At 31.8% G+C, this 16569-nt stretch overlaps 1 protein-coding gene across 1 annotated transcript in view; it reads right to left on the bottom strand.

Annotated features, from left to right (window-relative positions):
• Window positions 1-6476: 6476 nt before the first annotated feature.
• Window positions 6477-16569, bottom strand: part of LOC111641483 (peroxidasin-like) — a 23793-nt gene continuing 13700 nt past the window's right edge. Inside the window, exons 4-6 of the mRNA XM_023387657.1 lie at window positions 15987-16104; window positions 15452-15663; window positions 6477-8426 (exon numbers count right to left, since the gene is read on the bottom strand). Coding sequence (XP_023243425.1) covers window positions 8326-8426; window positions 15452-15663; window positions 15987-16104 — 431 coding nt within the window. The 3' untranslated portion in view covers window positions 6477-8325. The remainder of the gene's footprint in view (window positions 8427-15451; window positions 15664-15986; window positions 16105-16569) is intronic.

Raw genomic sequence — 16569 nt, forward strand, 5'->3', positions numbered from 1 at the left:
ATGTTAAGCCTAACGAAGACTCTTGTATCGTTAAAAATTATTTTTTTTATTTTGTACGAACAAAATAAATATATTGAAAAATATAAAAACAATAACAAATTATACTTCAGAAGTTAATTTAGTATCAAAAACGTAAAATATTTNCCTTTTTTTAAGGCTTCCAGCAGATCGCGTTATATCGGATCAGCGTTAAGAAGAGGCATACTGTACTTTTAATGATTTATTTACATGATGAAAATAATAGATTATTAGATACTACCAATCTCAACACCTTTTCTCTTTCAGCAAAATAAATTAACCAACTAATGCTTTTGGTTGTGTTAAAATTAAACAGTCCCTATCAACTTAATAAAACACTTCAATAATAATTTTAAACACGATGGAACATAACTGTGATTGGTTATGCATTAGCATCTTTAAAGACATAATTCTGTGCATGTGTATGCACGCACATCCGAGGGTCTGACCCTGCCTATCCTTTTTAAGCGCTCGTCTTTGCTCTTCTCTCTCTTTCCTCTATCGCTCTAATCCATGTATGCCTGTGCATACATCATAATACGCGCTCACGATACTTTCGATTCGTCACTTTTACGTCCTAGAGTTCCCATTTTACAATTACGTGACTTCAGCCTGGTGATAACGGAGAAGAGACAGATAGAGCGTCGATATAAGTCACAGTTATGATTTCACAGATTCTAGACAGCTTGATAGCCCGAACGGCCCCAGGCTTTCGCCCGTGCACGCTAAGTGACTTTCATTACAAGCATTTAGCTTTCCGAAGTCTATGAAAACAATTGTTTGGCATTGACGGCCGCGAATTTCGCGCCAATAAGCTGCTTCGACTCGTTCGATTATGTTATCGACTCAATTTCTTATTTATTTTCATATTTTCACTTCGCGATCCTTCTCTGTTCTTTTTCCGTTATTTACACGTGTAGGTCATTTCATTGTTATTCACATTTGATATCATTTATCACATACTTCCATAACACTCGTCTGTTCGCTACAACTGCCAAGAATTAACGCGATTGGCCAAGCGTAGTGATAGCGGGCCAATAGAGAGCAGGGTCATTATCATAATGCGGTTTGCGCGCCAATTTTCGTATGTGCGTTAATCGAGCCGAATAGTTTGGCCGAATATTCGGTTTTCGTTACAACACTATGTAAAACCTAATAAAATAAAACGAACGTCCACGAAGCTCAGCCCCCTCCCGTAAAGCATTATTATAGTTAATTTTATCGCGAATTAAATGTTTCTTAGCCTTTTTTTTCAAGTAGAACTCTGTTTCGGGGTCCTTCTAATACTTTTCTGGTTGGGTCCGCGAGTTTCGTCCGCAATCCAACGGAGGGCATTCGAGAACGGGTAAACGTAGTCCTCCGCAGTTTTGGCCAGGCGACGAAATTTGAAATAAATCTTAGGTCTCACAGAGGTAAAGTATTGTCCGGTTGACAAACGGCGCATTTTTTAATTAGTGAAACGAACATTATGCGATACTAAAAACAATTTATTTTCGAGAAATGGTAGGTTATAAAAAGTGGTCTTTTATTCGAATACAAATTACAATGGTTATCATCGAATATCGAATGCCAACAACTCTCCATAAAACTTTTTATTGCAAACAATGCTACAATACATTTTATCGGACGTTCATAAAAAATTCCTTCAAATCGCCCGAGTGATTTATCGGTTATGACGAAACGTAGGTAAAACGAATTTGTTAATAAGCTAGTAACTGATTGGCAAATAAATAGGTTTAATGTACAAACGAGTCCTCTGTCGTTATTTATCAATTTAAACGTCGGTCAGGCGAAGAACTTAAAGGAAATTATTTTCGTCGACGATACATTCTCGAGCGCGACTAAAGTAAAACTTTTACGTATAAAAAATCTACCACGTAAGTAAACTGTACGGCATATTTTCAAAGACGGTAAGAAAGTATTCGAATCGGATACGTTTAAGTATTGCAGAATTCTGCACGTTCGTTGTAACGCAAAAGCTCTGGTTCCCTCTAATTTATCTTTGTGGAAATAGAACCTTTTCCTGTGCAAATGGCAGTGTCGAATGAGATAAACGTATGGCACAAATTATTCACAAGAGTTTTTTATACAATGTACGCGGACTGCAAAACGGCGAAATTACCCCGGGAGGTAATTTACGGACGGTGGTCTGTACCACGCACGGACTATTGGGTTTTCTAACTCGGCCGCTCCTTCTCGAATCTCGGCCCCGCATTGTTCGTAACTAATTTGTTTCGTCCGTGAGAACGGAAATGCTCTTTGTGGAATTCTATGCCAACGGTATAAAATGAGGAATTAAAAACGTAATTTCGTCCGTCAGCAGACGGGACAACACTGTCCTTCGGGCACCCTCGGATTTTTACATTGCGCCGGCGGACAGGCTCGAACTCTGCAAAGAACTTGAGTTTCCTGAAAAAAAATTTCATTGTAATTCGGTTAAACATCCGTTAACTATTCTAAGCCAATTAAGAAACATTTAAACAGAATTTGCTATTTCTCGTTATTAATTTATTCTGACTACTGCGCATTTATTAACCAAGAATGTTTTCAATAAAGCGCTAAACGAAACGGCGTTAAACTAGATCATTTTAACATAGAGTAAATAGGGAAATGGGAACAAGCAACTAAAAATAAACAGATTTTACTTTAAGTTATTTTTATATTAATTTGCAAAATAATATACGTTAAATAACACACGAACATATGCACAAAGAAATGTAAAGTCCATTTTTTGTGACGAAGGTCCTGACTTTTCTGAAATTCTTGTTTTTATGCAATAAAGTCGTGAAGTTTCATTCCTTTCCTTAAGCAAATGTCGGTAGCGGCAGATCGCATGCAAAACGCCTCGTCTCGCTTTTGCACTCCTTTCAAAATCTGGATTATTCGCTACAATTTGATCAACGATTTCGGAATCACTATTTTCCAGTTCTACACGAATTCCTTGTTCTGCTAGTTCTCCAAGGTGGTCGTTGGTAAGGTTCTCACCACAAACCTACAGTAACTGCTCAATATCCCGCTCGTCCACATCTCCTAGTCCGGCTGTATCGATTAGGTTGACAATTTGATCAACCTAACGATACAGCGATATGCTCTTGTCGAGAATTCTTGGATAAAATCAGCCACGCTTCTTCCGCACTTCGTTCGTGCAGTTATCAGTTAATTCTTGACAAGCGAAATCGATGTTGCCTATGGCATTCGTGATGTTATATTTTTTCCAAAATTGCACCAAACAAACATCGATTTAAGGGAAGTATAGCGCTACGACGAATTACCACCTTTTACTGATTAGTTTGTGTTTGGGAATAATCGAATCAATGAAATGCCGCGATAATTTGAATCGGTGTAAATTTTGAGCTTTTTTTTAAGGCTTCCAGCAGATCGCGTTATATCGGATCAGCGTTAAGAAGAGGCATACTGTACTTTTAATGATTTATTTACATGATGAAAATAATAGATTATTAGATACTACCAATCTCAACACCTTTTCTCTTTCAGCAAAATAAATTAACCAACTAATGCTTTTGGTTGTGTTAAAATTAAACAGTCCCTATCAACTTAATAAAACACTTCAATAATAATTTTAAACACGATGGAACATAACTGTGATTGGTTATGCATTAGCATCTTTAAAGACATAATTCTGTGCATGTGTATGCAATGATACATGTAAGTCAATCAGAGTTATGTCCGTCACATTTAAAATTGTTATTTGAGTGTTCTATTAACCTGATGATGACTGTTTAACAATGCCGAAATCATTAGTTTGTTAAAGTTTATTTTGCCAGAATTGTAAAAGTTGGTAGTACTTAGTTTCCTTCCAGTAACCCTTGATATAAATTATCATGTCTAACGAGGAAAGGACACGACTGGCTACCATCAATTTTGATCAGCTTGGATATGGTGAAACCACATCAAAAGTGAGTGGATATATATGTGAGCTTTTTGTCCAATGTGCTTTGCAAATATTAGATTTTGATGTTTGTATTTTCAGATTTTTAGCATATAGTTATAAGCTGTGATGGAACGTATATTCGAGCAATGCGTAGCATCGTGGTTTTTAAAAGGTGCCAACAAGCTATAGTTCTAGTTTCAAATTCACAATTTTTTTCTTTTATTATTTATGTAATGTTTACCTAATAATAAAATAAAATCATTTTTGTATTTGCATATTTAATGAAATACTTGTATGAATAATAGAAAAGACATTGACATGTTTACCACTCATTTTAATTTTTAAATGTATTTATTATGATGGCTTATAATGATACATATCATAAAAACATAACATTTTAATTGTCTTATTTTTTAAATGGGAGGAAAACATATCTAGTTTATGTTGTTAAATGTTCATTGCCTAATTAGTTTGAAGGATGCATGCATATTTTATCGTATCCTTGAAAACTGAAAGGAATAAAGGAATGGATTTTTATCTCATCTTCCCTAGGATAGCTGACATTTATTTTGCAACTATTGTCAGTTCTTGCTTCTGATCTTACTTCAAAATGAAAACAAAACTGCTAGAAATATGAAGGTTAGTATGACATTTCAATTATTTATACAAATATTTTATTAAACATGCAAATACAAAAATTATGTTATTTTTTTATTTGGTAAAAATTATACATAAGCGACACAAAAAAATCAGTTCCAGTTTCAANAGTTTGGCCGAATATTCGGTTTTCGTTACAACACTATGTAAAACCTAATAAAATAAAACGAACGTCCACGAAGCTCAGCCCCCTCCCGTAAAGCATTATTATAGTTAATTTTATCGCGAATTAAATGTTTCTTAGCCTTTTTTTTCAAGTAGGACTCTGTTTCGGGGTCCTTCTAATACTTTTCTGGTTGGGTCCGCGAGTTTCGTCCGCAATCCAACGGAGGGCATTCGAGAACGGGTAAACGTAGTCCTCCGCAGTTTTGGCCAGGCGACGAAATTTGAAATAAATCTTAGGTCTCACAGAGGTAAAGTATTGTCCGGTTGACAAACGGCGCATTTTTTAATTAGTGAAACGAACATTATGCGATACTAAAAACAATTTATTTTCGAGAAATGGTAGGTTATAAAAAGTGGTCTTTTATTCGAATACAAATTACAATGGTTATCATCGAATATCGAATGCCAACAACTCTCCATAAAACTTTTTATTGCAAACAATGCTACAATACATTTTATCGGACGTTCATAAAAAATTCCTTCAAATCGCCCGAGTGATTTATCGGTTATGACGAAACGTAGGTAAAACGAATTTGTTAATAAGCTAGTAACTGATTGGCAAATAAATAGGTTTAATGTACAAACGAGTCCTCTGTCGTTATTTATCAATTTAAACGTCGGTCAGGCGAAGAACTTAAAGGAAATTATTTTCGTCGACGATACATTCTCGAGCGCGACTAAAGTAAAACTTTTACGTATAAAAAATCTACCACGTAAGTAAACTGTACGGCATATTTTCAAAGACGGTAAGAAAGTATTCGAATCGGATACGTTTAAGTATTGCAGAATTCTGCACGTTCGTTGTAACGCAAAAGCTCTGGTTCCCTCTAATTTATCTTTGTGGAAATAGAACCTTTTCCTGTGCAAATGGCAGTGTCGAATGAGATAAACGTATGGCACAAATTATTCACAAGAGTTTTTTATACAATGTACGCGGACTGCAAAACGGCGAAATTACCCCGGGAGGTAATTTACGGACGGTGGTCTGTACCACGCACGGACTATTGGGTTTTCTAACTCGGCCGCTCCTTCTCGAATCTCGGCCCCGCATTGTTCGTAACTAATTTGTTTCGTCCGTGAGAACGGAAATGCTCTTTGTGGAATTCTATGCCAACGGTATAAAATGAGGAATTAAAAACGTAATTTCGTCCGTCAGCAGACGGGACAACACTGTCCTTCGGGCACCCTCGGGTTTTTACATTGCGCCGGCGGACAGGCTCGAACTCTGCAAAGAACTTGCGTTTCCTGAAAAAAAAATTTCATTGTAATTCGGTTAAACATCCGTTAACTATTCTAAGCCAATTAAGAAACATTTAAACAGAATTTGCTATTTCTCGTTATTAATTTATTCTGGCTACTGCGCATTTATTAATCAAGAATGTTTTCAATAAAGCGCTAAACGAAACGGCGTTAAACTAGATCATTTTAACATAGAGTAAATAGGGAAATGGGAACAAGCAACTAAAAATAAACAGATTTTACTTTAAGTTATTTTTATATTAATTTGCAAAATAATATACGTTAAATAACACACGAACATATGCACACAGAAATGTAAAGTCCATTTTTTGTGACGAAGGTCCTGACTTTTCTGAAATTCTTGTTTTTATGCAATAAAGTCGTGAAGTTTCATTCCTTTCCTTAAGCAAATGTCGGTAGCGGCAGATCGCATGCAAAACGCCTCGTCTCGCTTTTGCACTCCTTTCAAAATCTGGATTATTCGCTACAATTTGATCAACGATTTCGGAATCACTATTTTCCAGTTCTACACGAATTCCTTGTTCTGCTAGTTCTCCAAGGTGGTCGTTGGTAAGGTTCTCACCACAAACCTACAGTAACTGCTCAATATCCCGCTCGTCCACATCTCCTAGTCCGGCTGTATCGATTAGGTTGACAATTTGATCAACCTAACGATACAGCGATATGCTCTTGTCGAGAATTCTTGGATAAAATCAGCCACGCTTCTTCCGCACTTCGTTCGTGCAGTTATCAGTTAATTCTTGACAAGCGAAATCGATGTTGCCTATGGCATTCGTGATGTTATATTTTTTCCAAAATTGCACCAAACAAACATCGATTTAAGGGAAGTATAGCGCTACGACGAATTACCACCTTTTACTGATTAGTTTGTGTTTGGGAATAATCGAATCAATGAAATGCCGCGATAATTTGAATCGGTGTAAATTTTGAGCTTTTTTTTAAGGCTTCCAGCAGATCGCGTTATATCGGATCAGCGTTAAGAAGAGGCATACTGTACTTTTAATGATTTATTTACATGATGAAAATAATAGATTATTAGATACTACCAATCTCAACACCTTTTCTCTTTCAGCAAAATAAATTAACCAACTAATGCTTTTGGTTGTGTTAAAATTAAACAGTCCCTATCAACTTAATAAAACACTTCAATAATAATTTTAAACACGATGGAACATAACTGTGATTGGTTATGCATTAGCATCTTTAAAGACATAATTCTGTGCATGTGTATGCAATGATACATGTAAGTCAATCAGAGTTATGTCCGTCACATTTAAAATTGTTATTTGAGTGTTCTATTAACCTGATGATGACTGTTTAACAATGCCGAAATCATTAGTTTGTTAAAGTTTATTTTGCCAGAATTGTAAAAGTTGGTAGTACTTAGTTTCCTTCCAGTAACCCTTGATATAAATTATCATGTCTAAGGAGGAAAGGACACGACTGGCTACCATCAATTTTGATCAGCTTGGATATGGTGAAACCACATCAAAAGTGAGTGGATATATATGTGAGCTTTTTGTCCAATGTGCTTTGCAAATATTAGATTTTGATGTTTGTATTTTCAGATTTTTAGCATATAGTTATAAGCTGTGATGGAACGCATATTCGAGCAATGCGTAGCATCGTGGTTTTTAAAAGGTGCCAACAAGCTATAGTTCTAGTTTCAAATTCACAATTTTTTTCTTTTATTATTTATGTAATGTTTACCTAATAATAAAATAAAATCATTTTTGTATTTGCATATTTAATGAAATACTTGTATGAATAATAGAAAAGACATTGACATGTTTACCACTCATTTTAATTTTTAAATGTATTTATTATGATGGCTTATAATGATACATATCATAAAAACATAACATTTTAATTGTCTTATTTTTTAAATGGGAGGAAAACATATCTAGTTTATGTTGTTAAATGTTCATTGCCTAATTAGTTTGAAGGATGCATGCATATTTTATCGTATCCTTGAAAACTGAAAGGAATAAAGGAATGGATTTTTATCTCATCTTCCCTAGGATAGCTGACATTTATTTTGCAACTATTGTCAGTTCTTGCTTCTGATCTTACTTCAAAATGAAAACAAAACTGCTAGAAATATGAAGGTTAGCATGACATTTCAATTATTTATACAAATATTTTATTAAACATGCAAATACAAAAATTATGTTATTTTTTTATTTGGTAAAAATTATACATAAGCGACACAAAAAAATCAGTTCCAGTTTCAAGTCTACATATTTTGTCGGCATCAATTAACAATGCTTTAACAAATAACACTACGTAATGCTCTCTTAAATATGCCTTCCATTGCAGCTTATAACCATATGCTATAAATCTTTATTATCTTTTGGATAACTGAATTCTGCAAAGCGTTTGGTGCGATACTGAAGGTGTGCAATTGTATTAAGTACTGGTGTATTTCCACATTCTGAAAAAATAAAAGGAAAAAGCTGAAATTCCATAAAGAACATTTCAAAATTTTGTAAATTTTGAATTACAGTTATTGTTATATTAGAATAAAAAATCTATACTGAAAAGAGGACAATCACAAAATTTTGAATAATATATTTTTAATGACAGTTTAATGTTATAAATATGAAAATGATTCAAGTGCTTTCATCACAAATTTACATAGTAGATGTTTTTAAAAGCTTTAATAATATAAAATTATTAGTTCCTGTTCTCAATATAATTTTAAATATTTTCTATATAGATTCTGGGAGTAAATTTGATAGCCATACAAAAATTACAAACTGCACTCCTCAACTATAAACTGCACTCCTCAATATTAAAAATAGCATTATACACACAGTCACATTAAAATAATTGTAACTATCAATAACTGTGTTAAATTTATTCATATGCATCAGTGGTTCTCAAATTGAGGTATATAATAATTTTCTGGAGAGATATGAAATAATAGTCATTATTAGTATTGTTATTTATTTTCTAGTACTGCTTGATGTTCTGTCCACTACTTTCAATGCAATATAACATTAATGTGATAAACTGAAAGTGATTTTAATTTCATTAAAATTATTACATTATGATTTTTTAATACAATATAGTCATTTACAACCTCAGAACTTAATTTCATTTTACAGTAAGAATCTCTGTAGGCTGTTTTATGATACTTTTGTTAATTTTATTAGATTTTTGATAATATGCAAAGATGTTGAAATGTGATAAACTGAAATATATAAAAGGTGTAGAGAGCACAAGAGCTTTTCCTACAAATAGGGAATATATCTTTAATATCCCCTCTTTTTGTAGGGAAAAAGACTGAAAAGTCATTACATTTATCAGGATGTCTACAAAACTTAAAAAGTGATTCTCTTGACACTTTCACAACATAACAAAACTTTTACATAGTTATGCTACAATGAAAAATAGTACATGAAAGTAATTTGTTAATAGGTCGCTCTTTAAATGAATATCAGAGTGATCTAAAGGATAAGGAGGCACAGATGGCATTTCCTTCTTATTTTAATGGTTAAAAAGTTACAAATTAGTGGAGCAATACACCCACTGTCTTTTTGATATAGTTCTTGGTATAATATAACCAAACATTGTAATCATGATTTATTAAATTGCATACTTTATTCATATTAATAATAATAATATTATTATTATTAATTACTTAGTCCATAAATAAATGATAATTTTTAGTATATATGCTTAAAGTTGATATGAACAGAGTAATGAACTAACTATAATCAGCAATAAATTATCAATGCAATTTTAGAAAAATATTAACTATATATAACTAAATTTTACAAATACAGTATATATTTGCTTAGTTATTTGATAACATACTAAAATAATAAATTAATAAGAGATAACTATAATCTAACTGTAGTTAATTAAATGAATTCCATCATACACTCTTAAAGAATACTTAACTTTATTTTTATTTAACAGTACAAAGTAGACTCTTGATAAAACAAACTCCCTTAACTCAAATTTTGTCCTGACATAGCTCCCATAGACTCATTGCATTCTGTGTTTCTATAAGATACAGAGACCGTTTCCTGTCTAATTTTGTGTGCTTTTTTTGCATTTTCAAGGAAATGGACAATTAGCATTGGATTTCATACAATACTACTCTTCACAAAGCTGAAAATTAGTATTGTATGAAATTAAAATAATCAAGTAGATGAAAACATTTGAAGCCAAATTAATCATGCTAAATTCGTATAGTTTTCATAGTTTATGAAATTCCATTAGGTTTTTTTTCTCAATCTAAAACTTCACTCTATCTAAATCTCTATCTCTTATCTAAATCTCTATCTAAATCTATCTCAATCTATCACTCAATCTAAAACTTCACAAATCCAAGTACAAAGTTCATATATTTTAACAACATTAATTTAAACAGAAATTGTTGGTGATGAAAGCATTACGAATAAAGATATGAAATTAGTAAATATGATGAGAAAACTAAGCTAGTTGTACTTTATATCTACAATACTGATGTTACAGTTTCCACAACAGAATTTTTAAGTCAATTTCAGATTTTACAGCACAGATAGTTAAAAATGGTCTAAACCATGAGTGACCCAAGTATGGCCCGCGAGGTCAGTTTATCCTGCCTGTGCCACAAATTGCATTGCATTGCACTGTGCCACAAATGAGCTAAAATATAATTATTTATATGAAAATATCATAGATTGTAGATAAACTTACTATATAAAAAAATTAAAATAAGTGTAAGTAAAAATGCCAAAAATGGTCTAATCAGAGTTTATCACAAGTGATATTAGAACATTCACCATCATAGATGTTGTATCAACAATATGACTTAGTATGAGTTTTCCTCCCCATATACANAAAATATAATTATTTATATGAAAATATCATAGATTGTAGATAAACTTACTATATAAAAAAATTAAAATAAGTGTAAGTAAATATGCCAAAATTGGTCCAATATGATTTTAGTATCTGACAGTAATATAATTTTTAAATAAATTGGTGAAATAAAAAATTTGGCAACACTTTGCGACTTTGGATATCAGAGTACTTTTTGTATAAATATCAGTACCTGCAATGAAGTTTCTAAGAAAAGCAATTATAAGCTTGCTGCAGCAATCATGTTTGTGTATTAGTAAATAAATATGTTGGTTGTCTTTATTTTTTTGCGTATTCAGTGTGCTGTATTGAACAAAATGGTTATGCGGCCCATGCTTGTCATTCTCTCTGTTATCTGACCTGCTGTAAGAAAAGTTTCGTGACTCCTGGTCTAAACCATAAAAAAAATTGCATGATGATTCAGAAAATAATCAAATGATTTTTCACAAATCTGCAACACTGTTTACAAAATATGAGTATATACATTATGTTTGTTTATTTATTCTTTAAAGATTTAAAAGAAAAAGGAGAGAGAAGTAAAAAATGCAAAAAAAATAAAAGTTTAAAACCACCTTGAAGAATTTCCAAAGTCAGAAGCTCAATAAGAAGATGGTCGAGGCAGGTAAGGTGTTGGCCTACCACTCTGGGATTTTGGGATTGAGTCTGGGACAAGCAACTTGCCAGTAATTTGTCACGGGCAGTCCTGTCCTTTCCTGGTCCTGTCTCTCACTACCCAAAAACCCCATAATGGATATGGAAAAAATGGCCCTCTTAGTGCAACAAGGCAGAAGATCAAAAAAATAAAAAATTTTAAACTTTACTATAAATATACATAATATTTCACTTAAACTTTCTAAGTATTTGGTTTATTTATTTCTGTTTAAATAAATCTTTGTTATTAATTGGATAATCTTTACAGTCTCAATGTTTTCACAATGCAATAATCAGCAAATAAGAAAGCATAGATGATAGAGCTTTTTCTAATAGGCTGAAAAAGTCAGTTTAGACACACAATTTCTGAAAACAGCAAAATTATTAGTTTTATTAACAACTGCAGTGCACATATGACAATTCATACTCTGAAAGCTGTAACAGTTCAATTTTTATTACCTAACACAACTTTCAGATCAACAAATTATTCAGAGCTTGTTATACAAAAATGTTTCATATTGTCAAAGATGCAAATCATGTAGTTTGGAGTAAACCTGTTAGATGAAATGCAAGTGGCAGTTTGGAATGAAATTTCACAAAGTGCCATTGCAAATTTCTTTACAAAAACAGGTTTCGGTCAATAATTTGACACTGAATAAATAAGTTTTCCATCGGACTCTTCCAACTACATTGAAGAAGACTGAGTCAATCTCATTAACAATGAGTAATGAAAAAATGTCATTAAAAGATTTATCAATGCTGATAAATGCCCACAGACAGCTACGTCATTATTTGGAGACATTATTATTGCCAAAGTAAAGAACCAAGTAATGAAGATGAGAAAGAAATAAATCCTGTATAGAGTAAATAATAAACTCTCCCTACATGTAGGGAAGCCAGAAAAGCTCTCAAGCTTTTAAGGGGCTTTCTACATCATTCAGTAAACGAGGTGCTTTTGAAGTAGTTAACCTTATCAAATATTGTTTAGCAACAAATGAATCAACAACAACAAACTTTTGTAACACTTTTTTGACTAATAATGTCAATGTTTTATTTTATACATATATGCATCTATAGAATAATAAAATTTAATACAGTTGAACCAGTCTATCTCAAAAACATCTTGAAATTTATTTTTTTCCCTGCATTTTCAGCTTAAATTCAATGTATTTTCCATGTTTATCTCAAATACAGATTTTTTTCCCAAAGTCTCTATACGTCAAATTGTGGACTGAAGTGTCAAATTCAAAGCTCAGTGACTACATTTTGATAGCATAAATTACAGTTTAGAAACTCTCTTGCAATATAGTACATAGTTGCATACTGCTTTTCTCTGATTGGCTACGAGTTTGGCTTGAGTTTTATTGGTTAAAGAAAGTCAAGCATTTAAAACTATTGACAAATTATTTTTCGATATAATTTGTCAATAGTTTTCAATGCCCGACTTTATGTTAGCTTACGTCAAAAATGTTTTATTTAACTTTATTTATGCCTAATACAGGTATGTACTGTACTTACTATTGTATTAATAAAATACAATTGCATATACAGTAACTCCAATCAAACCTATTACTGCTTACTGTATAAGAACCTATATATTTTGAAACCTGTCTATCTCAAATTTTTTTCTCATTCCTGTGAGATTCAAGATAGACATGTTTAACTGTATAGTTAAGTCTAGGTTGTTCATATTGTTATATTTATGATCTGATTAAAATAATGTAATTTTTGTAACTCAGTTTTGTTAGTGCAAAGTGCATGGGATAGAAAAAAATTTGAGTTATCAAGAGTCTATTGTATACATCTAGCAAAGAACTTTCATGTAGATGCCAGTGATCTTTATAGTTGAGTGCCATTTCTAATCTTCAAATATAATGTTTAGAATTATTAAAAAAAAAATTGATTCTGAGATTTTTCATGACATATTCCCTTTTCAGACTACAGACATTTTACTTATGTATTTCAGAGAAGCAACATTTGAAATTCTTACATAAAACAAATATCTGATAGAATGTTATTTTTATTTAAAGTAATAAAAATTTATCCAAAAGATATATAAAAATTTTAAGGACAGTTTTTAGGATTATCAGAAAATAATGACCAATTTTTTGAACATTTATATCATGAAAAAAATGACAATGTTTTCTGCATATACTGTATTTACCAATTGAAATATTTCAAATTCTGAATGTCATGAGACCAAGAAAATTTGAATACTGTACAAAATATTATATAACCCATTGCAGATGTCAAATACTGTTATTAGAACATATTTGTTGGAAGTTTGTAATTTATCAAAGATTCTGCTGCATGACTGATAAAGTACAACTAGTGTAATCAATTCCAACCTTGTAATTCTTGGCCAGATAATTCACATACATAGCAGCTTTACAGAAATACTCTTCATGTGATATAATGTAAAACATTGATAACCAATGTTGTCTGAAGATGATAAATATTACATACATTATACTGTTAGTTATATTTAATAAGACTAATGTTAAAATCAAATTTAGCAGATATAGAATGATTACATAAATAAATATTAAAATATAGTATCGTTTTCTGTTTTTCCTCATAAATCTACTTTAGTTGAAAATTTAAATGACTTATTTTTTCTTCAATAATACAATTTTGTAAAATAAAAAAAATCACTTTTTATGCAGAGTGCTATTATAAAAAAAAATTGGAGTTTTATTGCATTTGATAAGCTATCTGCAAAAATTTAGTATCAAAAGGGCAGTATCTTACATATTAGATATACAGTCGACCCCCCTATAACGTACGTTCCTATAACGTAGCGAAAAAATTGTAGAAACTTTCGTATAACGTACCTCCTATAACGTCGTTTCGCGAGAAGATTGATAGAGTCTGGACCAATAGTGGATGAGCAGCCGAACTACTTACCTCCGACCCTGCGCCACGCTACGGAGCGGCTAAATTGAGTTTGCTATCGTCTGTTTAGTATTATATATAAATTAGGTACTGTACATATAATTATATATTAATTATATATAAATTAGGTACTGTATATATAATTATATATTAACTTAATTTATTGTAACTTTATTATAATTATATATATGCTTTCTGCCGCCTGGCAACACGCTACGGAGATTTTAGGCTAGTAAGTTGAGTTTATTATCGTCTGCACAGTATGTAAATTAGGTACCGTAAGTCTAATACAGCACTAATTTTATACATTTCTTGTGAAAGAAACACTTCTTATTCAACGGCCATAAAAATTATTTATATTAATGATGTCTCCAAAGGTCAAGTTATTTTTCCGCCAAAAATTCGTTATCAGAAATTGCGGCCGTCGTTTCGCGTGCTGTTCCGCGATGAAAACCAGCTTTAAGCAACGGCGTAGTCGAACGGTGTAAGTAATCCTACAATTTTTTGTTTATAGCATAGTTTATACAGATTATTCCCAAAAAATTATACGTATTTTGGAAATGTTGAGTGGAATTAGTCTAGAATCGGTTAATTTTATAGAAGAAAACCTTTCGAACAGCCTTAGTCTGTAAAGTTCCCACCTATCGGGCTGCGATTGGCTCATGTATTTAATCGTTCCTAAAACATAACTTTCAGTTAGCGTGGAACGTATCTAAGCGTTATAGGGGGGTCTACTGTATCTGATATTATGCCTGATGACTTGCTGACACAAAGATTATCAATGTTATGACAAATTATTGATATTTTTTAAAATTTTGTTACTTTCTAATCTTAAGATATATAAGTTACAAAACCTAGTACAAAAAAAAGGATGAAGTCAATTCATTACAGCTTTTCTCTATGGTACATTCTTTTTAATCATGTGCATTATGATATTTGGTAAATATATTTAATAAACTGTGTCAATTTGTATCAAGCTATAAAAAAGAACATATTAATTCATTGTATCTTTATATTCTAGTCATTCCTGATATATTAAATATAAAATACATTTACCATTACAACATTCTTTCCAAATATTTAAGTTAATTTTTGGAAGTGCAGAGCATGCTACAGTTTCAGGACTTTGGCGCTGAGGAATGATAAAAACGTCTTGTGTAACCTGCGTAATGTTATCTCCATTATCGCACATTACTCTTCCTAACGAACTCTGTTTAATTTGGACCAATTGTTCTGTCGTAAATATCCCCGGATTCTCGTACCAGAATCTGTAAAGAATAATTAAAATACCGTAATGGTTTGCAAAGAATGATATTTACAGAGATTGGCCAAATGAAACTGTTTAAGTGTTTTTTAGTTAATTATTTGTTTAAATAAGCTATCAACACTGACAACGCTGTTATTTTTATTACTTATAAAGCACTAACTTGGCATATGTGTTTTCAAAATTTAGTCCTTTCCATTACAAAATTTTTTCCCATCTGCCTGCACTCGAGTGTCATTTCCATACCCTACGATAGCATACGATGAATTAGTGTAAAAACACTCGTTGGCTGATACTTTGTGTTAAGTTTATTTAATGCCGTCTTACCTGTCGCCTTCTCTTAGTCTTTTGAATTGGTCGACTATCAGACAGCGAAACGTTGGGCCAAACTTAGCACCGTCAACGGGATCCTCACTCACTCCACCGACCCATAAGTCGATATTTCCTGGTAAAAAAAAAAACTCATTAACAAAAATTCAGTCAATTTTTTTGTTTTAAAAAAACTTATCCAATATGTAACTGTTAAAATGCAAAAATACATTCCATATTTATATATTTTAAAGAAGTTTTATCTAATTTTAATGCTTTAAGAACAATCAATATCAAATATTGAATGTATTCTCATTTCCCCATTATATTGAATGTATTCTCATTTCCCATGTTATAAAAAAAACTGCACTTGAAATTATTATATAATATAAATTGATTGTGTAACCATAATAGAATAATAATTGATAAAAAAAAAAATGTAGTTTTATTTGCACTTTATCTTTGAGGATAGATGACAGTGGAGGAGAGGGAGAAGGGAAATAATACTAAAGCTTAACTTAATATTGTTACATTATGTTATGTAAGTTAAGCTTTAGTATTATTTCCCTTCTCCCTCTCCTCCACTGTTGTCTGTCCACAT

Source organism: Centruroides sculpturatus, unplaced genomic scaffold (assembly GCF_000671375.1).
Source record: "Centruroides sculpturatus isolate CEXI.00-Female unplaced genomic scaffold, Cexi_2.0 scaffold1476, whole genome shotgun sequence".
In the NCBI taxonomy this organism is placed as follows: domain Eukaryota; kingdom Metazoa; phylum Arthropoda; class Arachnida; order Scorpiones; family Buthidae; genus Centruroides; species Centruroides sculpturatus.